This window comes from Phodopus roborovskii, unplaced genomic scaffold (genome assembly GCF_943737965.1).
Source record: "Phodopus roborovskii unplaced genomic scaffold, PHOROB, whole genome shotgun sequence".
Lineage (NCBI taxonomy): Eukaryota > Metazoa > Chordata > Mammalia > Rodentia > Cricetidae > Phodopus > Phodopus roborovskii.
In genome coordinates this window covers 6,278,924-6,305,591 of record NW_026126546.1, presented here as the reverse complement: position 1 = coordinate 6,305,591, position 26,668 = coordinate 6,278,924, and the positions used below count along the sequence as shown (strand labels likewise).

Here is a 26,668-nt window from a genome sequence, read left to right as displayed (position 1 = left end):
GTGCAGGGCACAGGGGAGACGTGTTGGGCATAGGGGAGGCATGCTGGCAGCTCTCTTCTACACAAGTGTAGCGGGAAGGAGGCTCCAAGGGGCCTCACAGGGCCGCCCAGAACCAGGTGACAGCCACACACTACTGTAGACAGGATGCTAACTGGAACTTCTTCTGAACAACACAGTCATTCAACTCAGTTGGTCACAATGACCCTGCCTGCCTGTGCTAGCCACACAGGAATAAACGAGATGTACAACAGATCCTCAGAAGTGAGGATGCCACAGCTGCCAGACACTGTGGGGTGCAACTCTGTACTGACACTGCAGGATGACATCAAAGACAAGTGATTTCCACCCTCGGAGAGAGAGAGAGAGAGATGCTCAAGCAGGCTGTGCCAGGAGACTCAAAGGAGTTTTCTACAGGGAGTGGGGGCAGGGATGCTGGGGGGAGCAGTAAATTCCCTGGGAAGATTGAGCTAGAGAAAAAAAAAACAGGATTTAGAAGGATGAAGAGGTTCAGGACACTGTAGACAGGGAAAGGGCAGGCAAAGCTCCAGAGGCCATTAGTGTAGTTCCAGGGAACAGTCTACAGAGGCAGGGCAGGCCATCACACACAGAAGGCTATCCACTTAGGTACACAGTTGATTCAAATTTCATATGGAGACCCACAAGAAGTTACCAAAATTTCAAGTACGGAGTGACAGAGACATAAGCTTTGCAAGCATGGCTCAAGCTCTCAAAAGATAAACTGGAAGATGCTGTCACCATGGCCAGCAAGGAACAACAGGATTGCACCAAGACAAGAGCTAATTTTATCAAAGGCTTCACAATGTGTTCATTCAACTGCACTACTGCCCACAGATTCAAGAAAGGAGTGGCCACACTCAGCAGCACCAGTGACAATGCTTACATGGTTTCCCAGTTCGGCAAGATCTCATTATTCCAGGTGAGAACCGCATTTCCTATGCTTTCTTCAACCTTGCACCTTTCCTCCAGCTGCTTCTTCCGTCTCTGGGCTTCTTTAAGCTCTATAAAACATAGTTAAAATAAAGAAGAAACCAATGAGTAGCCAGTACCCACCACTTTAAGTTCACATTGCAAAAACATCAGAAAAATAACAGTGAAGATGTAGCGCAAACAAATTATTATTCTTTTTGTTGTTGTCATTGGTTTTTCAAGACATGGTTTCTCTTTGTAGCCCTGGCTGTCCTGGAACTCACTTTGTAAACCAGGCTGGCCTTGAACTCACAAAGATTCACCTGCCTCTGCCTCCCCAGTGCTGGGACTAAAGGCATGTGTCGCCACCACCTGGCCTAATTGTTCTTAATAATAAAAACTCAGAGTCAGATTTGGGGATTAATGCTGAAGATCAGAGAAGGAAAGCAGCCAGCCACTAGAGTTCTCACCTCTACCAACGCTCAGACCAAAGGGGCGATCGTGTCCTCAGACTGCACCCTCAGACTGCTTAGACTGAACTGCTCCTCACACTGCCTTCTGCCTATACTGCCCGAGTTCCTGTCTCCTCCCCACCTATATTCCTCTCTCCTCCCAGACATAAACTTTCCTGTCTCCACCTCCTCAGTGCTGGGATTAAAGGCTTGTCATTCCAAGTGCTCAGATCACCTTTGTGTGAGCTGTTTCTCTTTCAGACTGGATCATTTTCATGCAGCTCAGAGTAGTCTTGAACTAACAGAGATCCATCTGCCTCTGCCTCATGAGTGCTGGGATTAAAGGTGTATGCCATCACTGCCTGGCATCTATGGCCAATCAGTGTGGCTAGGTTTGCACTCTGATCTTCAGGCAAGATTTATTTGTTAGATGGTAAAATATCACCACATTTCCCCTTTTTTGTCTAAAACACAAAGCTTATAACTGATATAAGAAAAACTAATGCTGGGCATTGGTGGCACATGCCTTTAATCCCAGCACTCGGAGACAGAGGCAGGCAAATCTCTGTGAGTTCGAGGCCAGCCTGGTCTACAGAGCTAGTTCCAGGACAGGCTCCAAAGCAATACAGAGGAAACCCTGTCTTGAAAAAACAAAACAAAACAAAACAAAAAACAAACAAACAAAAAAAAAACTATACAAGTGCAATAACTATATACAATATATATATACAGGCAATAAATATATCAACAGTATCTAGTCCATTTGCATTTGAAAATTCAGAGAAATACTCCATTATCTATCCTATCTTGATGAGTTCAAAGTGTTGTACCTAATTCATTTTCTATACTAATTTGCATCATCAAATTATCTTTTGATATCTCTCAACCTTTTACACTTTACACTTCTTTAGTGGGTTTCTGTTTTGAGTTTGATAAACAAGGAAAACTGTAACTATAACCACCTTGTCTTCAACTCCTTTAGGGACTCAAGAAGGAAATAATATTAACTGAGCAAGCGGGAAGTGCGAGCAAGCCAACTTCCAAAAAAATAAGAGAAATGACAAGAACAGCTGGCTGCTTAGGCAGTCACCCAAGCTTCCATCATTGGCCTAAAGGCCTAAAATATTTGACAGACTTTTCTACAAAGCAGGATTTTTTGAAGGACTCTCCTGCCTTGTCTTGGCAAGGTTTGGCAGTCACTCTCTTTTGTGTCCTACTAGTCCAATTTGGACAGCAAACTGTCAGCAGTTGAGGCAAGAGAACTTTCTTGCATAATGGCTTACTTTTGCCACAAAGAAAGTAAATTCCATGTGAAAGAATAAGATGAACAGTGATAGGACACTTGATGCCCTCCTCTGGCCAGTATGTGCACACATGTGTGCTGCACTTGCACACATTCATACACAACACACACACACACACACACACACACACACACACACACACACACACAGATGGGGGGTGTGGGCAGACAGCAAATGTATGCTCTTGATACTTAGTTCATATCCTATGGGTTTATTTTTTAAAACTCAGGGTCTTGATATGTAGGCCAGATTGACCCCTCATTTTCCTCTTTCTCCAGATTTGCTGAGATTACAAGTATACGCTTGTTGTTGTGAGTTATCATATGTGTGCTGGGAACCCAGCTTGGGTCCTCTACAAGAGCAACAAGTGCTCTCTACCACTGAGCCATGGCTCCAGTCCCTTGCATTTACTCCTGACTACCAGCAGCAGTTCTAAGGAAGATCATATATACAGTTTCCTTAGTTTACTCCATGGTAACTTCTACATACATGTATTCTCCAGCCTCAGACTAAGCTAATCAAATCATGGCTGTACCAAACATGTGTGGACTGATTTCTTCTCATATTCCCTGGACAACGTACTCAGTTTATAGATACACAGTATATGCCATTTTATAAATAAGCCTTGAGCATCTTTAGATCCAGGCAACAGCAAGAGGTTGTGGAACCCACTCGCTCATGGATACTTGAGGACAGTTATAGTTTTTTATGATGGAGAGACATAAGAGATTTTAATCAACTTAACTATATAATTTCATAGCATTTATTCATACCATGGTGCACCTCCATCACTATCATATCTAGAACCTTCTCACCTTCTCCAAGAACAAACTTGTCTTCATTAACCACTAACTCTCTGTTTGTCCCTCCCCAGGTAGATCCCCTTCTGCTTAAAAGGCTCTCAATACACTGCCCTTTGGCACCCCAAAGAAATGGAATCATAGTATTTGTCATTTGGTTCCTGGTTTGTTTCACTTTGAATCAATCAAGTTCAACCATTTTGTAATGTGTCAGAATCTCCTTCTAAAGGGTGAATGATATTCCATTTATTTATTATATATACTTTTTAAACACTCTAGGGTCCTACAAAGTGAGTTCCAGGGCAGCCAGGGCTGTTACAGAGAAATCCTTCCTTGAAAAGCAAAAAACAAACAAACAAACAAACAAAAAAACACTCTAGCGTCATAATACTCTAGTTTTTTAGGTGTGGTAGTTTGAATGTAATTGGCCCCATAGGTTCTTCGGGAGGAAGTGTGTTTCAGTTAACTTCCTGTTACCTATGGATCAAAATGTAGAACTTTCAGCTCCTTCTCCAGCACCGTGTCTGCCTGCATGCCACCATGCTCTCCTACCATGATAATGGACTGAACCTCTGGGACTGTAAGTCAGCCCCAATAAATGTTTTCCTTTATTGGTGACCTCATAGCAACAGAAACCCTAACTAAGACATGAGGTGTGCTGCAAAGGAACTTATCAAATCTGCTTACATCTTGTGAAAACAACAGCCTAGGGAGGGAAGCACAGCTGCATGTCCCTGCTGGCTGCACCTTTCCAGCACTGCATGTCCCTGCTGGCTGCACCTTTCCAGCACTGCATGTCCCTGCTGGCTGCACCTTTCCAGCACTGCATGTCCCTGCTGGCTGCACCTTTCCAGCACGCACTTCTTTCCCTACAGTGCCTTTTCTCAGGGAAGTCTATGTGACAGGGTTGAGTTAAACACTGGCTTAAACTCAAGAGTCTGCTTTAACTTCCCAAGTGCTGTGCTAACAGCTACATGCTACCATATCCTAAGCTCATTTAGGACTATTATGCTACCAGGAATGGAGAGAAGCATCCTTGTTTGTTTACTGGGAAAAAAACTATACATGTCAGAGTATGAAAACCTTCATCAAGAGTAAAGTTAAAGAGCTCCAAAAGAGAAGAAGAAAACACCCACACCACAGAATTTGAACCCTTTCACGGTACCTCGTTTCTTGGCCTGCACCACCATTTCTTCATATTGCTGTCTATGCTTTTGAGCTTCTTCGGCTGGTTTTGCTGGGAGATTTCTTGACAGAAAATAAATAGGTTTGCATGTTACAACTACATAAAAGTCTGAGGGGGGAAAAATCCCTGAAGCATTGTTGCATAAAAGTTGTAAAACCCAAAATCAAAAAAAAAAAAAAAAATCAATTATTTAAAACTACAGTTCTTTCACAAACTAAAAGTTTGTTTTGTTGAGCCCAGGATACCCTACTACCTTAGCCTCCCAAGTGCTGGGACTATATGCTATAAGCTCAGCTAGGGACAACCCCTGGGGCTTTACACACACAGTGGCCAAGGGCTTCACCACAAGCTATCTCCCTGCAAAGACATTTCTTACAAAGCAAAATACTCACTGTGAAATCCTCGGCTATAAAGATGTAGAAAAAGAAGTCACCCTATTCCCCCAAAAACACGGATCTGACTACAAAGCAGTAGTGTCAACAGCTGGCCCTTGCATCAGGATGGCCTCACAGTACATCTTATACGAACAGTTTCAGTGCTCAGTTTCAAATCAGCTCTTAGGATAGTTAATCACACTGTCTGGTACAACGCCTGAAGAAACACGCCTCTGGGTGTTTCTGGGAGGGTATTCCCAGACTGTTTTAAAGAAGGAATGTGGGTGACGCCATTCCAAAGGCTGGGAGGAAGCACTCTGAGCCCCAGCATTATCTCTGCTTCCTGACTGCTGATGCAACGTCATCAGCACCTCACAAGCCTATCACCTGTCACCATGCCTTCTCCACCATAAGGGACCACACCATCAAAACATGGGCCAAGATAAACCCTCGCTCCCTTGAGCTTCTCTTGCTAGGTATTTGCCACAGCAATGAGAGCAATAACTAGTACAGTTCTGTAGTTCCTTCACTCTGTTCCATACAAATGCACACAGAAGCTATACATATCCCATAGAAAACGCCCCTGAACTCTGGCAACTGACTTAATGAGATGTGGTGGCACCTGGCCTACATCTCACAAGTACTATAACCACCTAAGTTCTCTGTGAGATTGCAACCCACTGCTACTGGCTAAAGGTGACAAGCCCCCAGTCTACCTCTCAGCACACTAAAAGAGGTGCTCTTCTCTTCACCCTAAAGTTCCAACCTCCTCTTCAGGATCCCCCCCCTCCCCACTCCTGGTCTCCAAGAACCGGGAACAGCAGTACACTCCTCATTAGAATTCACATTTTAATTTTTTAAATTACATTTCTTTCTCAATTCCATCTCTCCCTCTCTCTCGCCCCCCCTGTGTGTGTGTGGGTGGGGGGAGGTGTTGCAAAAGTCAGTTGTTTCTTTCCACCATACAAGTGTCAGGAATCAAACTCATCAGGCTTGGCAGCAAGCCTCTTTCTTTACTTATTGACCATCTCACTGGCCTGACTTCACAGTTTTAAATATCAGAGATGGATGGATCCTGGAACTGACCAGACAACTAGCCTGTTGTTCTTGTTCTTCCTCTGGTGGGAAACCTCCCCCAACACACTGTGCTATGTAAATTCAGTAATTAGTCTAGCTATGACTTCCTCCTCTAGGAAGGCCTCTAAGCATAATCTCCTCATCACACAGCAGGGATACCTAGGTCCAGACAGAGAAATCCTGACTTGAATCAGCATAGAAACTCCACAAGTCACTCTAGGATGTGTCCTGCAAACAAAGGTACCTTCACAGCATCACTCTGGAGCATACTTGTAGGGTTCCTTGCACTCACAAATTGGCCTTGCACTTAACAACGGCTACACAATGTGAACCTGAATGATAAACTACAGGCAAATACTGCCTGAGAGGAATATCCTGGTTAAATTTCTATGACACAGAACAGTTTCCCAAATCATCACTTCGTATCACATTGAGTGAAGACTGACATGGAGTTAACAAGAGGCCCAGCCACTCTTCTCCCCTCTCCTGCCTTTGAAAAAGGAATGGCAAGCTAGCCCCATCCCCACAGCAGAAAGCACAGAGGCTCTTCCTCAGACTCACGCGGGTCTGTCCTCAAGGATGAGTGCCGTGGTGGACAACGGCTCAAAGTCCAGGTTCTTCCTCACATTCTGCTTTGGAGAGGGTGGTCTTCCAGCCTTGTCTTCATATTCCTAGAACAAAAACACCAAGGTGACTCTGGGCCCAGCCAGTTTCATATTTACCCCCCCCCCCAAAAGGAACTGCTTATAGCATTAATTCATTGTAAGGATGAATGCACTCCGTCTTCTCTTCTGTTCAGAAGGAAAGCCATAGGCTGAAGGGGTCCAAGAACTCCCTGCTGTGGTAATGTCTTAGGACAGGTCTGCATACTTCCCTTATGGTGGTTATGGAGTTACAAGGGTCTGCAGCCCCTTAGCCAGGATTCCCACATAGTGGCAGCTCTTATGTACTTCTGGTTAAGAGATGAATAATGGCTATTGTAACGGCCACTGCTATGCCATCACTGCCCGTTGTTCTGTCAATAATTCTGCCATGCCCTGGAAATCTAAAAGTGACCTCCATATGCAGAGTCACTAATTTGATCCACAGACTGCAGCCACAGAAGCTTAGTCACACATAGTGACCCACATTCCAAACATCCAGTAGGAGGGTTCAGGGGAGTCAGCTTCTGGAATAATGTGTGATTTAGGATCCCTGTAAAATCAAAATGTATTATTTTCTAGTTGTCTATCACACATGAGGAGCATCCCTAAGGGATGTGATCTGGCCTGAAAGAAAACAAGTGTGGAACTGTGACAGTTTTGTGCCATTCTGGATGATGAGAGCTATGGATCCTATGAAGAGGATTTATTGGCACAAGCTAGAATATCATTCTCTCACCCAGAAAAGCCAACTAAGGCTTCTAAGAACTGCAACAGCTTCTTACTCTGGAGTGTATAGGGTTAGGATCCTACTCTGCCTACCCTGAAATGGTCCCTATCTATCCAGAGCTGAGAGATTGATACTGGCTTCGGAACCTGTACAAGATTGGGTGGTGACAGGTCAGTACCAACAGTGAGATGCTCCCAGTCCAGTAAGTAGATGTCAATGTCTTCAAGTCAATAGGAAATCTACCCAAAGCTTTGTGCTGACAGTGATTCTACGGCCTGTGACATTCTAGCAAGAATTAGTAACAATAACCCCACTGCATGTACTGAGCCTGGTCTAGTGTACAATTTATGCTAAGGCCAGCAATCTCAGACCGTAAGATGCCCCAGAACCTGGATGCTTCTTTCCATTTGCTGTATCTCTAGGCACTGTATCACCCCACCTTACAGACAAGGTGATGCAAACTTAAAGTTCAGAGCTGGGGCTTCAGGTCTCTCTGCACTGCCACCCTAAGGAGTCCAGACCTCTTTTGTGACTATATCCAAACATATAGTTTGGGAGAGAAAACATGGGTTAGGGAGGCTTCTGAAACCAGGTGGAACTTGAAACAAAACACAGATCCACTAACCAGGAGCTAAGACTCAGGCAAAGCATGTTCTTAGAATTCTTAAGCCTGGCTCCCACAGCTCCCACAGTGGACATGACACTATCAGAGCAGGCTGCTGCCAACAGCAGGGAGAGAGCCAGGCAGTCAGTACAGCCCCTGCAGCGCAGGGACAGGATTGCATGCACCATTACATTTTCCCTGGGACCTGAAATGACTCCATAATGCAAGGGAAAACACTGCAGTTCTAAAACAATCCAGGAGTCAGCAAAGTTTGCAAGCCAAACACAGAAGCAAAAGGAAGGGAATGCCTTAATTCAAGGCCAAAACACCAGGGTTTGTCAACAAGCACTTCTTACTAATTTGAGTAACAACACTGGGCAGTGGCAGCTGATCAGGCTAATGTAGCAAGCACTTTCCAGGGACCTCATAAGCAGAATTGATTTAATCTACACCCCAATCCTCAGAGGATGAAGGTACCAACATTACCACTACCACCCCAATACTAATGGAGGCCCACTAATATCACAGGTTTGCTCTGTGGAGAATGAGGAAATTGATCAGACTCTGAGCACTGTGTTCTTTAGGGACATTTCTCACCAACTCATGTAAGTTGCTCACAACAAGTAGGACTCCATAGGAAGCAATCTCATTGCATTCAGCCTCGGTGAAGCTTTCAACCCTGACAGAAACCTATAATCCTGAGTCAGTTAGTGCCAAATGGGGTCAAATAGTATGCTTCATCACACAGTGATGCATGATTAAAATGACAGAGCCTGGCCTGCCCAAACTTGAAATCCCAGGTAGAACCTTTTCAAAACCCAAATGGTACTTGCAAATACAAATGGAACAGCACTGGGAATGGTCACAAGTTCTGTCCCAGACCTAATCGTTCTCCTATAGCCACCTAGAGATGTCCACAGTAGGCTCTCTATACAACCAGACAAACCAGCTCAGATACAAGAAGACAGTACTCACTCTAAGGCCTGAAAAAAAAAAGCACTCACTACTGACTCATCAACAGTAGCACCATACACAATGCAGCGAAAGTAAAGGGTTAGAAGACCAAGATCTAAGTCATGTCTATGACCTTGGGCAAGTCTGGACTACCTCATGCCTTCACTCATTATACACAGAAGCAACTGGAAAAGCCCCTGTGAGAGTTACACAGGACAATATACTGTGATGGCTGCCTGCTCTCTGATGGACTGAGCTTTCTTCGTGCCAGGCAAAATCTGTGCAGTCTGTCCCCTCTAACTTGCCACCCCAAAGTAGGAGCCAAGAAGCTCAGCAAGTTCAAGCCCTAAAACCCACATGCTTGAAAGAATGAACCAATTCCCGCAAGCTATCCCCGACTGCCACATGCAAGACATGGAAAACAAGGAGGCACATATGTGTAGACAAAATTAAATGTAATTTGAAAGTTAAAAAATAAAAAAATTAAAAAGTATACCTATAAAAAACAGTTTGTCTCCATTCTATGCCTATCTGTGCAGAGATTCAAACTGCCTAAATGTGGGTCATTAAAAACAAACAAATAACAACAACAAAAAAGAAAACACTCTGCAAGACAGTGGTTTAGAAAGTACCTGGATGAAATCCCTGACCTGAACAGTTGGTAATACATCTCACTGGGGAAGATGAGGCCAGGCCAATGCAGCTGCGAACCGTGGGAGCAGCTGTAGGGTGTGGTGTGATGAGTGAGTAAGTTCAGAGGAAATTCATCAAGAAGCCTGAGCAAGGTCTCAGCTCTAGGAAGGGGTTATGAGCAAAGCAAACTTAGTGGGAAAAGAAGGAAGAAGACCACATAAAGAAGAAGCTCACTTAAAAGAGACTGTGTGGATCGACTCTAAGGGACCCTCACCCCCCTACCTTGCAGGGGCCACTCCGCAGGGAAAGTAGGTACAGGCAAAAGCTACTGCACAGAGCAGACCATGAGAAATGTGGAGGGGTAAGCAACAAGAAGTAAAGGGCCAGAAAGAACAAAAGACAGTACAGCTCATTACCCATACCACTTAAGCAAAGGCAGTAAGGTCTAATCCTAAGGCCAAAAGGGCGACAGACTTTCTGACAACAGAGCAGTAAGCAGGGGGTCACCCAGTGCTAGTGGGGATGGCCCTCCCTGCATACTGCCTGTGTTCTTGGCAGACCCGCCCCATGTTGTCTTTTAGGTTAGTTTACCCTAGCTCAAATCCCTCCTTCATGGGATGGCCTATTTCAGACACAGATTCAGTATCATGGGTTGGCAAGAACTTTAAACAAGGTTGATATTGAGTCAAAATTGTTTTGCCTAGCCATTATGGTCTCAAAACATAGCCACCCCATAGCTGGTAGAACAACCCAAAGGAGGAGAAGAGTTGGATTCAGTATAGGGCTTTAGAGTGGAGTGTGAATGTAGGTTAGATTTTACCTGAAGACTGCTTAGGGCTAAGAACCAGAAGAAAAATCAGTAGACAACTGAATTTGTTTAAAAAAGCAACAGAACACACACACATATGCACGTGCACACGCATATCCCACAATAGACAAAATTTGTATTAAAAGGAAGAGAAGGTTGGATCCAAAGCAATGGCAGAATGTCTTCCAGGAGGAAGACAGGAGAGATGGCCCATCAATACTACCCCTAGAACTGGAATTGTGCTACAAAGATAGCAAAACATGCCAATAATCTCATCAGATCCCCACTAGCTTCTTGGAATTAGTCCACCAAGAAGAAAGGGCTATCAATCAGACCTGTGCTCACATGGACTCAGCCATCTACAGTAGCAGAATTCATCTGCTAATGTAAATTCAGGGTTCAGGACCTATGTCTGGAATAGGCCATCCCTTGGGGGACAGCACGGAGTGGGTCTGCCAACAGCACAGGCAGTGTGCAGGGAGGTACCGCGAGATAGGCCATCCCCACCAGCACTGTCCCCCTGTGCACTGCCTTCCCCTCCATGCTTGTTTCTTTGTCTGCTAAGGGTGAAGATTAAATGAGAACAAGTAGGCGTGAGACATGTAGCTAAAGGAGATGCCAGAAATGTCAGGCGCACGGTTGTCACTGTATTACTATAAAATAATTTCCCACAACATTTCCCTTAAAAGGGCACTTAATGGGGCTGTGAAAAAGACAAGACCTAAGTGTGGCACATCAAAGCTGGTTTCACTCCTTGCTGTCTGTAACAAGCAAGTGTTTGGGAGAAGACTACTGTTCTAGGACATGGGACTGTTTTGCCATTTGAAGAGGGAGTGACCCATTCAGGTCTTGCAGGTGCTCAGCCTTCCACAAGACAGGGATGGTGGCATAGAGCCTTGACCACAGCGTAGGTAGGTAAAAGCCCTGAACACCTGGGAAGGCTCCTCCTCTCTGGGCTGTTCTCTACACCAGCACAGTATCCTCCCAGAAATCATGATCTTAAGTTCCCAGGAATGCTGGCTCTGGGAAGAGCAGCTCTCAGGAGACCTTCTCCAGTGGTCAAATTACTTACAAACATCAAGAACACAAAAGTTAACACAGCACCAGGAACTGAAATGTACCAAACCCAGCTGTGGTCTGTCCCGAGTCTACTGTTCCTCAGACTCCTTCAAACAAGACCATTCCATTTCTAGGTGGTCCCTGGCCTAAACTGACCGCACTCTGGAAACGGAGCAGTGGCTCTAGGTTAAGAACAAGGGCTGGAAGGGCGATCTCTCCGTACCAACACTGGATTCTGAAAGAAAACCCTGCGAGCAGCAGACACAAAGAGATGTCTATGGGAGGAGGTGTCTCACTCGTGTCCCCAGCAAGCTCCGGTTAATGGGTAAAACAGATGCATGTATGTGATGCACGCACACCTGCACTCAGGCTTATATGCACACACCCGCACATACCGCGCACAGGACCAAGCAGGCCTGAAAGGGCAGGCCGAGACACCAATGGAAGCCAAACTGGGACTCCAGACCCACATAAGACTCACCATGAACGCCAGGGCTCAGAGGCGCGTGGCCGGCGGATCCATGCCCAGTGAGTGGAGGCCGGCCACCCTCCTGCCTCTGGACCGCGGTTCTACACGCAGCTCCACACTGGGCGGGTGAGGCAGGCGGGGCTGCCGGGACCGTAGGGCAGTCAATCGCTCACAGATACAGCGATTCCCGGATCCCTGCTCAGGGTTCCTAGGTTGGGCTGGTCTAACTGGCAGGGACCTCCTCCACAGGAGATGGGGCGGGGCTGGCTGAGCCAAAGCAGCCAGCCCTGGCTCAGCCAGCCCTAGAGAGGAACCTCGGAGTTCTAATTATAACAAGAGGAGTAAGCAAAAGATGGCATGAATGTTGGAGACAAAGGGCCAAGTTCTACTTTGTAACATTATGGGGGGGGGGAACGACGAAAAGCAAAAAACAGAAATATGTGTCACCAGAAGAAACTCCATAAACATAATAAACACTGTTACCATCTCAGAAGGTGGCTGGTTATGAACATAAAGTACATACTGACCGGATCCATGATAGAGCTTGCTTCTGGAAAGCTATCTGGAGGGGCATCTGACACCTTCCTGGGTGACAGGATTATTATCTCAAAATTAATTAAAACAGAATAGTACCTTCAGATCAGAGGACTCCACTGTAAACTATACCTTATTTTAAAAAATGTACAAATCTGTATTCAGGTCAAAATTATTTCTAGTGACTAGGCAGTCCAGTGCACTGGACAAAATCCAGTAAGAGCACCATACAGCTCTCTGTCCTTGCTGCACCCGCACACAAGTGACCTGGACTGGGAGTTACAAGCCACCTCACCCACACTGGATCTCTGTAAACTCACTACTAATTATTCATTCAACAACAGAAACCTTCTCACAAAGAAGGAGCCCCGGAGATCCACCAGAAATGGGGCCACTGACATGGCACTTAGTGGCGCCCATGCAGAAGAAAAGCTGGGACCCTCATGAATCCCTGGGGACGATACAAACAGACGGGCCACTGGGAAGCAAGGTTCCCGGTTTCTTATACAGTTGGACACACATCAGCCACACACCTGAGGATGTATCCAAGAGAAGCCACCCACATAAAGCCCTGCCTACAAAACTTGTGAACAATCAAACTCTAGAACAATGCAAATGTCCGCCAGCTGAGGAATGCATGCACAGCTCTGAACTAGCAACAAGAGGAAACTACTGAGGCGACGCATGCTGCTGCTGGTGAAAGTGTCTCGGAAACACTTCGGTAAGCAAAAGCTGCCAGAAGGAAGCCAGCCAGGGTGGGGCCGTGTATATGAATGTCTTCAAAAGGGAGATCTCAAGAGAGAATATACACTTGGTATTTTTCTGAAGAAGGGAACGGGAACTGGCTGTACACTTTGGGTGATGGGAATCTTCCAAAATCGGATGCAATGGCAGGTGGGTAAGTGTGCATACGTTGGGAGTCACGAAGCATTTATATAGAGTGGATTTCATGGCACATTAGTTCATGGGTAGTATGTACGCCTAGGGGGATCTGGGAACTGGGATCAATCTTAGTACGGCAAAAAAAAAAGGGGGGGGGAGTATCAAATCTGTGGAAGTGCTCAAGGAATAATTTAATAAGCACATATACAAACTCCACCCATATCATAATACAGTGAAAAACATTACAGTATTTACTTAGTTTTAAAACATTTTACCCTTTGAAAGAAGTTGCAGATGCCATGTCTTCTCCTAAATACTACAACATCCAGCTCCAAAGAGGAAGAGGAAGAAAGCAGCAAGGATGCTGAGTAACTGTCCTTCAGTCCCGCCTTCACTGCACACCCTCACAGAAACACTCCCGGATGCCTTAACTCAGTGAGACCCTGCATCCTGGTTTCAGTGCCGTGTAGACCTTGTCATTACATGGTCATCTGACTCACATTCTCTCACTGAGCTGGTGAGTGAAGGCCCACTGAAGCGCCTGGCAGAGAAGGCACACAGCACTTGTGGAATCAGTATACCATTACAAGAGTCCATCTGCCCCTCCTGCCTGCCATCCATCAGGCACTCCAAGTGCTTGGCCCTAGCAATAAAGAACAAGGTCCTTGTCCTCGTCACTCACAGCCAAGCAAACAGGCAATGCCCATACCAGTGCTCAGTGACCCAACAGAAAACTGAGGTCTCAACAAACACTAATGCAGTCTTGGGGAAGGCAGTTAGTAGTGCCTTTCTAGAAACAATGCTTGTAGCTGGAGGAGAGTTAAACACTGTGAAGCTCAATTCTCAGGGACAAGAGCAAGTTCTCGGTCTCTCCATGCCTGTTGCTATCATCTGGACTCTCAACACCTAGCGCCCACCCAACATTTTACAAGTTAGCCACCGGGGGCCATAACTGAGTCCACAGACTCACTCACATTAAATCTGTCAAGATGGCCAAAGCATGCACTAAAAATGTGTTAGGATGTGTAATTTCTGTATCATATTTTAGGAACGAATACCATTTATAAAGTTTTGACTACATATTATACCATGAGATAGCAAGCAGGATGACTTTAACCAACATATGAAACTTAAAGGACCAATCACATTTTTCAAGATTTTTCTCAGCAGGGGGGTGGTGACGCACGCCTTTAGACCCAGCAGAACCAGGTGAATCTCTGAGTTCAAGGCCAGCCTGGTCTACAAAGTGAATGCCAGGACAGCCAGAGATACACAGAGAAACCCTGTCTGGGACACTGGCATGGAATATTACATGTCTTAAACCACATAACCAGTTTTGCTCTTTCCTGCATTAACCAGAGTGCATTCCCAGGCTTCCTATTTCCCCATTACAGTGTTTGGGCTATCTGCTTAGTTTGCATGTGTGTAACACCAACATCTCTGCCCTTTGAAGTCAGGGAGGCAAGACTGACTCACTGTTCACTTCCTAGCAGATCAAGCACCCAACAGGTCACTAAACAACTCAAGGATCAAATGACAATTTTAAGAACAACTTCTGTGCCCATTCCAGGGCACTGGTCAGTAAATCATGAAACAGCAATTCCAAAGACCACTAAATAAAAACAAAATCATGTAACAATATGTGAAGCTATAGAAAAATACATGTGTTGTCAAAAATTACAAATGGTCTGTAAGTTAACCATACACTAAAGCCAAGCACCACGAAGTCTGATCCTGGCTCTCCTGGATACATGATGGTGCTGCTTGACACACTAGAGAGCCAAAAAACACATGGACAAGAACTTCCAATGAAGAAAAATGCTGTGCAAAGAATACCCTAGAAGCCTCTAGACTTTAGTTGCTCAAGTGAAACCTGAGAAGACACCACCTGAGCTGTGACCACCCTTTGAAAAGCACATTGAAGGCCTTCCTTCAAAGGCATAGGGTAGCTGAGAAGCCAGAATGGGGGAGGGAGAAAATGTGTGAAGGGCCACTTGGAGGGAGGTGGTCCTCACGTTACAGCAAAGAACACATATTCAGCCCCATGTGGTCAGTAGCCAAGAGGGTTTGCACTGAGAAACTTGGTAGCAGGAGTTTGGGCCAGCACCGACTTTAACTTCTTTATAGCAAGCACATGAGGGGATTGGGAAACTAATCTTATATTGGTTTAACCAACTACAGATCAAAAGCATTCCAGAAGGAGGAAAAATAAATGTTGTCTGGACCAATCATCATAAGTTCTTAAACAATACTTCTTATACAGCAGTTACACTGTGTGGTGATATTTTGTTTATGAACAAATAAAGCTTGTCTGAAGATCAGAATGCAAAGCTAGCCACAGCCATAGAGGTCAGGCAATGGTGGCACACACCTTTAATCCTAGCAGCCACATTAGTCAGGTAGCCATAGAAGCAGGGTGGTTGGTGGTGCATGCCTTTAATCCCAGCACTAGAGGGGAATATAAGACAGGAGCTCAGTCAATATTCAGTCTTCAGTCACACTGAGGACAGGATCTCCCCAGCCTTGGTAAAGGTAAGAACTCTCTAATGGTTGGCAGCTTTGCTTTCCTGATTTTCAGGCAAGCTTTATTAGATCATAAACAAAATATCACCACAACACTGTATTTGGAAGTATAAGCAATGTAGAAATAATTTAAAGTGTACATGGCTAAGATAGGTTACTATTTTATATAAGTGACTCTAGTGTCTCAGGATTAGAGAATCCATAGAAGGTTCTGGAAGAAATTTCTCACATGACACTAAGAGACAACTATCTAGGTTTTACACTGCAAGAAACCCCATTGGTAGACAAGGTCCTTCCCAGCCACTGTAGCTTCCTTTTTTAGTGTCCTCTACCAGGTGAAAAGTTTTCTGTTTCTAGTTGTTGAGTTTTATCAGGAATTAATACGGATTTTGTCAAGTACTTTTTCTGACTCAATATGACCATGTGGTATACAGCTGATGACAGTGACCGTTTTCATATGTCATGCAAGTCTTGCATTCCTAGGATAAATGTCACTTTAAAAAATGTCTTGGGTTCAATTTGCTAATGCTGAGGGATCGTGTGTGTTCATAGAGGACAATGGGCTAGGGTTCAGTTGTCAGTAGCACTAGCATTAAGGAATGAGTCAGGAAATGTCCTTTTTCTTCTAAATTTGGCAGTGTTTTTAAGTAGATCTCATCAGTGAAATCATGTGGGCTGGGAGCTAACTTTTCTGTCTTATTTTTCTCCTTGCTATGGTCAAATACCCTGAAAAAAGCAACTTAAGAAGAAAGGGTTTATTGTGGCTCACAGTTCCAGAAGAATGGAAAAGCAGGGGACAAGAGCAGAAGACCGGCTAATCGTACCACATCAAAACACAGGAGGCACAGAGTGAACAAGAAATGGAACCCCAGCACCTCAAGGCCCACCCAATGACTCACTTCCTCTAGTAAGGCTCCGCCTCCTGAAGGTACCACAACCTTCCCAAACAGCTCCAGCAGCTGGAGACCAAGTGTTCAAACACATGAGCCTGTGAGGAAGATTGCACATTTAAACCATCACAGTATTTAACTGTAATTTTCTTTTTTTATTATTATTTTTATTTTATTTGCATTGGTGTTTTGCCTGCATGTATGTCTCTGGGAGGGTGCTGGTTCCCCTAGAACTGGAGTTAAAGGCAGTTGTTAGCTGCCTGCGTGTGCTGGGAATTGAACCCAGGTCCTCTGGAAGGGCAGCCAGTGCCGTTAACCACAACCAAAACTGCAGTATGAATTGGTTTATCTTTTACCTTGGATGAGTTCTGGTGATTTCTAATTTCTGAGGAAACAGATCATTTCATTTGAGATGTCAAATTCCCGTAGAGAGTTGTTCAAAGAATTTCATTTTCCTTCTTAGTTCTGCAGAGTACAAAGTGCTATCTGTCCCCTTTGCTCATTCCTTTTGTTGAAAATGTGTTTCTCTTTCCTTGACTGTTCAGCTAAGATCATTTAAAGAACCTGCTCTGGTCTCACTCACTACCATTTACAGTTCTAATTTTATTTCTATTTTTCTGTATCATTTGCTTCACTTCTGCTTTTTATAGTCTTAGACAGGAACTTTGATTACTGATGCGAGACCTTCCTTCTTTTATTTTTATGATATATATTTCCTATCCAAATTTCACCTTCCCAAGTTTTGGTATGTTGTATTTTTATTTGTGTCAAAATATTTTCTAATTTTCCTTGTGGCTTCCTCAGAAATGTGAAACTTATTTAACATTCACATTTAGAGAGATGTTCTTAATCTTTGCTACGGTTTTGTAGTCTAATAGTACCGTGGTCAGAAATGTTTTTTACTTAATTGTAAACCTTTTAAATCTTTAAGGTTTCTTTTATGACTCTCACACATCTGTCTGGTGAATGTTCCACGTGCACAGAGGATGGCTACTACTGGAGGGGGTCTGTTCTGGACAGGTCATTTAGCTGCTGGAGAGTAGTGTTCAGATTCTCCACATCCTGGCTTGCTCTGTCTGCAGTTTTCTGATCTCTGTTTGGTGGATTTACATCAGTCGTTAGGTGCAGAAACGCTCACAGCTATATGGTCTTCATTAGGCAACAGTCTTCTTTACCTCTGAGAACTGTCACTGAAGTCCAGTTTTTACTTTTTATGACATGCTAGGTCTACCTGAGGGGAGTTGCTAAAGATGGAATCCAGGGCCTCAGGCACACTAAGCAAATTCTATGACTTATGAGTGTTACTTTACATGTTGGATATTTGAAGAGTTCCTTGTAGATGACAGAACTGAGTTATTTTTTTCAAGCCTTTTTGATAGCATTGGTGTGCTTAGGTCCTGTATGCAATGTAATGTGGTATGTCTGAATTTAAGTGTCATCTTTCCTGATTTTTCTTTGTTCTTCCCTGCTTCCTCATTCCTACCTTTATTTTGAGTTTTCCGAATTTTATAATTCCATTTTAACTTATTTATCATGTTTTTTTGTCATCTCCCTACATAGTTTAATGGTTGACCTAAGACCTGAAATATGTAAATGTACTTTTCCCTGACCTAATTAGAATCAGTATTTTACCACTCTGAGTGGGAACCCATTGCCTTTCCCCCATATATGACTGTCTTTTATGTTACAGCTTCATACAGCTGAAGGCCCAAACAACACTACCTTGTGCATTCAACAAAATACATTAAAAAAAAAAAAAAAAAAAAAAAAAACTATTGAGAACTGCCTACTTGCAATTCTGCAAAGTGCCCATATGCTTACCATTTCTGTTCCTCTTTCTTCCTTTGTTCCAAGGTTCCTCCTAGTGCAATGACCCTGCAGTGGTCAACTGTTGTACAAACTATAAAAATGATCCCTTAAAGTAAAGCCAGCTCTCTTACTACAAGATTCCTGGCAGGAAATGCTCTTAGTCTTCATCTAAGAACACTTTCCTTTCACCTTTGTTCTTGATACAACATTCTGGGTTGACATTTTTTTTTTCTCTCTCTCTCTCAACAGATCCAAAAATACTGATTCCCTTGATGTGCATATGTATTTGTTGTTTTAGATTTTTATTGTATTTCTAATTGTACGAATGTGGGAAGGGTATGTGTCAGTGTCTGTTCATGCTAGCAAAGCCTCAAAAGAGGTCAGTGGGTCCCTTGGAGCACAAGGTAGCTGAGCCACACAATCTGGGTGTTGTGAACTTAACTATGGTCATTTGCAAGTGCAGTTGCTGCTCTGATTGCTGAGCCATCATCTCTCCAGTCCTCTCTCTGTGGTTTCTGATGAGAAATTCATAGACAGTCAACTTACTAATCCTCAGTAAGTAATGCACTGTTTTTTTATGGATGCCTGTAGGACTTTTTTGCCTTTATTTTCAGCCATGGGCTTCTTAGAACATACCTGTTTGTGGGGTCACTGACTTGACTGATTTAAATCTGTAGGTTTATGTCTTCTGACAGATTTGGAACACAGTCATTTACTTTTCTGTTTGTTTGTTTTTCAAGACAGGGCTTCTCTATGTAGTTTTGTGGACCAGGCTGGCCTCAAACTCACAGAGACCCACCTGCCTCTACCTCCTGAGTGCTGGGATTAACGGCATGTACCACCACCACTTGGTCAAGTCATTTACTTGTTCTAATTTTTTTTTTTTAATTAATGAATTCTCTCTCCCAAGTCTTCTGTGGCTCAAATTCAAACTTTAGTGATCTTGGTTTTTACTTTTATCTTTTAAAATTTATTGTGTATATGGCTTGTGTGAGTATAGTCACACGTGTCCATAGAGTATTGTAAAAGCCAGGGGACAATTTTTAGGAGTTGTTTTTTTCTTGCAACAATATGGAATCTAGGAACTCAACCCAGGTTGTAAGACATGTATGCAAGCAACTATACCTGGTAGACCATCTCCATCTTGCTGGGTTTTAAAAGATTTTAGTGGTGTCTCCTATGTTCAAGATTGTATTACTTTATTGACCTTCCTTTGATTTATACTGTTAGACTGAATAAGTTCTAGTAATCTACCTGAAAACTAACTCTTTTCCTAACATGTCTGTTCTGCTATTGAGTGGTCTGCTAGATATTTCGATTATATTTTTCTGTTATAAATGTTCATTTATTTCTCATAGTTTCTATTTCTCAACTAATGTTTTCTGTCTTCCACTCTCAAGAGTGTCTACTCTACTTGCTGGAGCATTCTTATAATGGCTTCTTTAAGTCTTATACAATCCCAACATGCATTGATTTTAGGATTGAAATCTACTGGTCATCAAAAGACAACCTAGTTCTTAAGCCCAGTAATTCTGAACTATATTCTGGAATTTTCTTTTTTTTAATATTTTTTTTTCAGATTTACGTTGTGTGTATGAGCGTTTTGCCTGCTTGTATGTCTGTGTACCAAATGCATACCTGGTGCTGAGGAAGTGGTGAGCCTCCATGTGGGTGCTGGGAATCAAACACCGGTCCTTAGCAAAAAACAAATGCTCTTAACCACTGAGCCAATTATCCAGCCCATAGACTTTTCAAACATTATGTTCCAAGACCTGACATTGTTGTAACCTATTTGGATTCCAGACATAAAGACTTACAAGTCCCAGCCAGCTTTTCTGTAGAACTGTTGTTCCAAACTGTTTTCAGCACTTTGACTCTGTCTTGCATGTGCACCACCCAGTGGCCAGTCAGAGTTTTGCAAGTGCTCTATCCACTCGGTTCTACTTAAACTACTTAGGGTTAGATCTGTTCCCAGATAGACAGTGACAGGAAATCCAGGACTTTAAAGAAGTCATTCTTTGTAATCATCAAGTGTCTTCGAGTTCCCCGAGTCTCCCTGCTGTGGTTAGCCAGACACTTCCCACAACTGTGTTAGTGAGAGAGGACCAACCGGGGTGCAGCCTCCCTTTCTCACTCACCAGCTTCCTCTGCTGACAGTGTTAGGCCCCATCAGACACTGTGAGTACTGCCATGAGACTGTATGAGGGCTAGAGTGAAAAGAGCAGAGGAAAAGAAAAGAGGAGGCTGGAGAGCTGGCTCAGCTAAGAGCACCCAGGTTCAAACCGAAGCAGCCATATTGTGGCTCAAAACTGTTTATGACTCCAATCCCAGTGGTTTATTGCCATGACCTCCTTGGGCACCAGTCAGACATGTGCTGCACATGCATACAGGAAGGCAAAACACTCATACACATAAAATAATAAAGTGAGCAAACCTTTTTTTTAAAATAACAGAGGGAAGAATGATGCAAAGCAGGGTCTCTGCCTGTCTCTCAGTATGGGACTCATTCTTCCCCCAGCCACAGGACCCCTTCTGGTGCTCTCTGTTATGTTAACACTTCTTTCTGGGTTTGATCTGCCTGAGTTCAGGCTAAAAATGTCGGAGAGGGAAAAGTCCATACATTCTGTTTCATTTCAGCACTACTCTGAATTAGGGTCTTCCTGCACTGTCCTGCTACCTCGTGCTCTCCAGCACCAGCCGGCAGATGTCCTGTACACTCTTATTTACACACTGTATACAGAGAGAGCTGAAGTGGCATATGCTTACTCTACTGTACCTGGGACTGGGATCTTGTTCTATTTATTTCTCTATTAACTTTTTTAGAGAGAGAGTATGTGTGTGTGTACATGCACATGCTACAGCACACAAGTGGAAGTCAGAAGCTAACTGGTAAGAGTTGGTTCTCTCCTTATACCATGTAGGTCCTGGGCACTTGTGTATATTTTAGCTCTAAACAGATCATAAGTATAGACAATCAAGGATCCAACTCTGGCCTCTGTAAAGTCAGCGCTAACAGTAGTGACAGAAGCCAGCTCAAGCTAGTGGTGCCCAGGAAACCTGAGCCTGTTCCCTCTCTGGCTTTGACATCTTGGGATGAGAGATAAGAGGCCCAGAGACACAAAGGATATACAAACAGGTCCCAGGCAGGATTGTGTGACTCATGCATGGGGGTACAGTTACTTTCTTCATTATTGATAGCTAAAGCCAAAGGTATTATCAGCAGAACCTTGTTATTGCACAGCCTGCTGGCCTAGGCATTCCAGTTCACCAATAAGATTCCAGAGCAGATAACACATGAAACAAGAGATTTCAGGAACCATATGGATGTCTATTAACATAATTACCATTCCTCCTTAAGTGTAGATTCTTTACAAGAGTACTATTACTCCATCTCCTAGGAAAGTTATAGCAGAGTTTTGCATACAAACTCATATTTAATTGTAGTTCACTTAATAAGCCTCCACGATGACTCAAAATCAAAATGTAATAATTTACAAAGATAGATAATTTCACTGATAACCATAGTGAGTCTTCCAGAGAAATGGCAGACAACATTCCAACAAATTTTATTTGCAAAGACCTGAAAATTTGCTGTGTGGAAACCTGCCTCATCCTTGCATACCCTATACTTAAGAGTCATCAGCTCTGTGGTTGGAACTCCACAATGACCTCAGCTGGACCAGGTACCCTTCTCCCCAACTTGGACTTGCAAGTGAGGTTACCACACTTGGCTAAGGGAAGCACCCCATCAAAGAGAGGCACCAGCACACCACTCAGGTCACAGACACCTTCTCCTCTGTTCCTAAGGCTCACATCATTCACCGCCTGACTAGCCCTGGTTCCTGACTGCATGGGATGGCATTACAGCTCTGCCTTTCTCTAATTATCAGAACTCTGCACAAGTCACCAGCCTCTGCACCTCCATGTTTCCTCAGCAAGCTGAAGACAATGACTGTATCTTCCTCATAAGGTGGGGGAAGTTTTGTTTTGTTTGTTTTATGAGAATTTCACATGTGGACACTGTATGCACATCCTTTTTACACCACCCTCTGCCCTTCCAAGGATTCCTGTGTGTCCTCCTACTCCCTCTCAAATTCACAATGTCTTCTTTAACTATTTTGTTACATATACATAAAATATATATTACAATTTGCTGAGTTCATTCAGTATTGCTCAAATGTCTATGTGTTTAGGGATGGCCAGTTGGGACCAGATAACCCATCAGGGAGGCTCATCTCTGGAAAAGACTGATTCTTCCTCTCTCAGTAGTCATCAGTTGCCTGCAGCTCTTCATCTAGAGGGAGGGCCTTGTGATATTCCCCCCATCATGATAGGATGTCAACTGGTAGTGTCACTATACAGGTCCTGTTTAGGTGACAGCATTGTTAAGATTTGATGGGTTCAGTTCCCTGCCATTTGCGTATGTACTATCTTGCAGCAGATATCCTGGTCCTCTGGTTTTTAAAATTTCTACCCCCTTCTTTATCTGGACAGAGAAAGGCAATGTTGAGGGAGAGAGGAGAGCTAAAGAACAATAAGCATGATAGAAAAAGCCATTGGACATGTTTACTTAAAAACACATATATAAGTATATACCATATAGAAGTATGTATGTATACTAAATAACTTAGATGAAGGTATATCACCTGTGGTGAGCATGCTCTCCCCAACAGCTTTCTGTCAGAGAATCTAACAAAAGCCCCAGTGCCAGACATGACAACCCTTACTGTGAGGTTTTGGTCAGGAAAGTTCATGAGACTTCCCAAACAATAGAAGCTATTGCCAATGTCTTTGGTTGTCTCCCAGAACTTGAAGATAAGATTTATTGTTAAAGACACCACATACCTCAGACACAGAACACTTGAAAGAACCCAGCTAAAACTGACCCGGAAGCCTCATGCTTGAGGACTAGTAATCATAGTATTTGAAGGTGCTGTCCAGGTTGCCAAGGAGGAAAGCAATGAAAAGCCCTATTTAGCTGTAAAGCCTATAAACTACAACAATGACCAGCGTAACAAGCTATATTCAAAGGTACAATAGTGTTACTTACACCTTAGGGTAACCAACAGCCCCCTCATTGGACTTAAGGCCCACTTAATAGGAGGGAATTCCTGCCTGGCACTGTAAACCTGGTCAACTGCCCATGGCTGGTGAAGTCACGGACCCTACAGGACAACCTACCACTGTCAATCTTCTAAATCAGTGCAATTCCTAACACCCATCTTTATACCCACATGTAACCACAACTATTACCCATAGCCAAAGAATCTTTTTCTGCAGAAGATGGGTACCATTACAGAATGCCACAACTGATAAAAATGCAGAGGACCACTGACAGTAGGATGCCTAGTCCCAGTTGATGCATCCATAACACAACACTTATACCTGAGGCTCAAGAAACATCATGGGTCATTGTTTTAAATAAACAAACTAGAAGCACAAATGACACTGTTCAAAACTAGCACATAGTAACCCCTCAGCAAATAATCCCCATATCAACTGTGCCATTGCAGGGAGAAAGACCTGCCTTAGGTGGGTCTTGCCTGCCTGAACTGGGCCAGGTCTTTTCTCAAGGCCCAACGTTAGTCATGAGGAACAGCTTTAGTTGGTTCTCAAGAGGGTCCAGAGAACAACTGTCAGTGAATATAAATCTAAGGTGGGAAGAAGGCTACTGAGGACAACCACTTGGCCAATAGCAGACCTTCAAGGCAACAATTTTCAGGACCACAGTATTTGGGCAACAGCTGACATTTAAGGTACACAGGTTCAAAGCCTCAAAGAAGTTGCTGGTGCTAACAGTCAGGGCTGCCTAAGGGCTGCCACCATTTGGCTTGGCCTCCTCCCTGAGAACATAAGCAGGTACTCCAGCTTCAAACTTGAGGAGTAAGGAAGTCAGTGGGATGTTGGTGCAGGCCTGGCATGGACTATTTGAATCCCAGTTCTCAAAGCAGACAATATCTAAGTAAGCAAAGGGCAAGGTCCTCCCAAAGCCTGGAAACATGATGGCCTAATCCACATATCCCAGAGCAAAATAAAGGATTTTTTGTTTTGTTTTTTCAAAACAGGGTTTCTCTGTAGATTTGGAGCCTATCCTGACACTCGCTCTGTAGACCAGGCTGTACTCAAACTCAGAGATCTGCCTGCTTCTGCCTCTGCCTCCCAAGTGCTGGGATTAAAGGTGTGTGCCACCATCGCCTGGTTCAAAATGAAGGATTTAAGCTCTAAAGGATTTAAACTCTAAGAAATGTGTGAAGACTTGAGAGTATCAAATACAATAAAAGCTTGATTATAAACACATCTGCAAGGCTGGAGAGATGGCTCAGAGGTTAAGAGCACTGGCCGCTCTTCCAGAGGTCCCGAGGTCAATTCCCAGAAACCACATGATAGCTCACAACCATCTGTAATGAGATCCGGTGCCCTCTTCTGGCCTGCAGAGATACATGCAGACAGAATAATGTATATACAATAAATAAACAAGTCTTTAAAAACAAATAAACATATCTGCAACTGCTACTGGAAAGACTAAAATTCATCAAGTTTAAGTATCTAAAGCCCAGCTGAACTGCCCTGTGTGCATGTTACAAGCTATAAAGAGGTGAAGAAAGTCAAATCCCTGTACACACTGAATGCAATTTAAAGTTAAGAACCAAGGCACATAAAAAACACAGAGGAGAGCTTTCCGACTTCAAGGGTCACCAGTGTGGTCCGTGAGTACACCCTCACACACAGTGGCTTACCTTTTGTGTTTTCTTTGAATCTTTTTGAGCAGTCTCTCGAAGTGGGACTTTTCCAAACAGCTTCCATCCCAAGTCTCTCTGTCTATCAAGTCTTGCATTTTGTTTTCTAGCAAGCAAATTCCTAAAGAAAGAAAAGAAAAGGGGTAGGCCATTTCTGGGTGTTACAGAGACACTCCGACGGCCAAGACAGGTTGACATGAACAAGTCATACTAAGTTTTGAGAGGAACTACGGGCCTGCATACACACAGAACTACACAGATATAGAACTCAGACACAATCTTTTATTGGTCAACTATTATTGTGCAAATTCCAAAATTTAGAATAAGAAAATGTGCTCAACAATAAAGTATATCAGCAGAAACTGGCCAAAATAAACTAAATATCTGGCTCAGTCATTCACTAGCTGTGAGTCTGGACCAGGAGAGTAACCTGAGTCTCAGTTCCCAAGGAGTGACATCTGTGATCCTCAAGTTCATTTACAAACTGACATTCCAAGGACAGCCAGCCTTTCAGACCAGAGTTGTTTTAGTAGCTAACCTCTAGTTTAAATTATCTATACAGCCCATCATTCCTTAGATGCTCTCAAAGTCTTCTTTCCCAACAACATGCAAACAAAAGCTCCCAAAACTATAAATTCTAACTAGTAGTATAAATCAGCCTGGTTCTCAGGTGCACTGTATAGGTGTAGTCATTAACACAAATGGACTCCTGGGCTCCCAAAAAAACAGACATGGATGTTTAAAAATATATCAAAACAATGTGACAAAAACTTCAAAAAGAAACAAATGACCAGATATGGTACAGTACATCTATAATCCCTGAATTCTGGATGCTGAAGCAAGAGGACTGCTACAAGTTCAAGACCAGCCTAGGCTTTGTAATGAGTCTGAAGCCAGCTTGGGCTGCATTATAGTAAGACCCTGCCAAAAAAGAGAGAGAAAAGAGGAGGGAGGGAGAAGTAGGAGACAGGGGAAGGGAGGAGGACTATGAGAATGAACTGGTTTCACTGTTTTCTTCCCATGTTTCTGTTATAATGGAATCTACTTCAGAAATGGTTTCACAGTCCAACTCAATTCCTAGTTATATTTGTAAAAATAAATGAACTTTGGGCACTCTAGAGCTCTAATCCATTCATCATCTAAGAAGGACTTATGCAATTTAAACCAAGTAAAGCCTGGGGTAGCCACAGATGCTAAGAATATGGGACACTCAGAACCTGAGTTACTGGAAGGGTTACATCTGGCTGAAGGGCAGCTGCCCTCTCAGGGGAAGGA

General features: G+C 43.6%; 1 protein-coding gene across 9 annotated transcripts in view; it reads right to left on the bottom strand.

The window, feature by feature from the left end:
• Positions 1-26,668, bottom strand: part of Tbc1d14 (TBC1 domain family member 14) — a 92,742-nt gene that overhangs the window by 27,985 nt on the left and 38,089 nt on the right. For all 9 annotated transcript variants that reach the window (XR_007835518.1, XM_051200384.1, XM_051200388.1 and 6 more), the window contains 4 exons: positions 25,394-25,514; positions 6,682-6,791; positions 4,649-4,731; positions 902-1,019 (listed from right to left, as the gene is read on the bottom strand). Coding sequence is in view for 8 of the 9 variants with exons in the window: in XM_051200384.1 (XP_051056341.1) it covers positions 902-1,019; positions 4,649-4,731; positions 6,682-6,791; positions 25,394-25,514 (432 nt within the window). In the remaining variant the exon portion in view is untranslated. The remainder of the gene's footprint in view (positions 1-901; positions 1,020-4,648; positions 4,732-6,681; positions 6,792-25,393; positions 25,515-26,668) is intronic.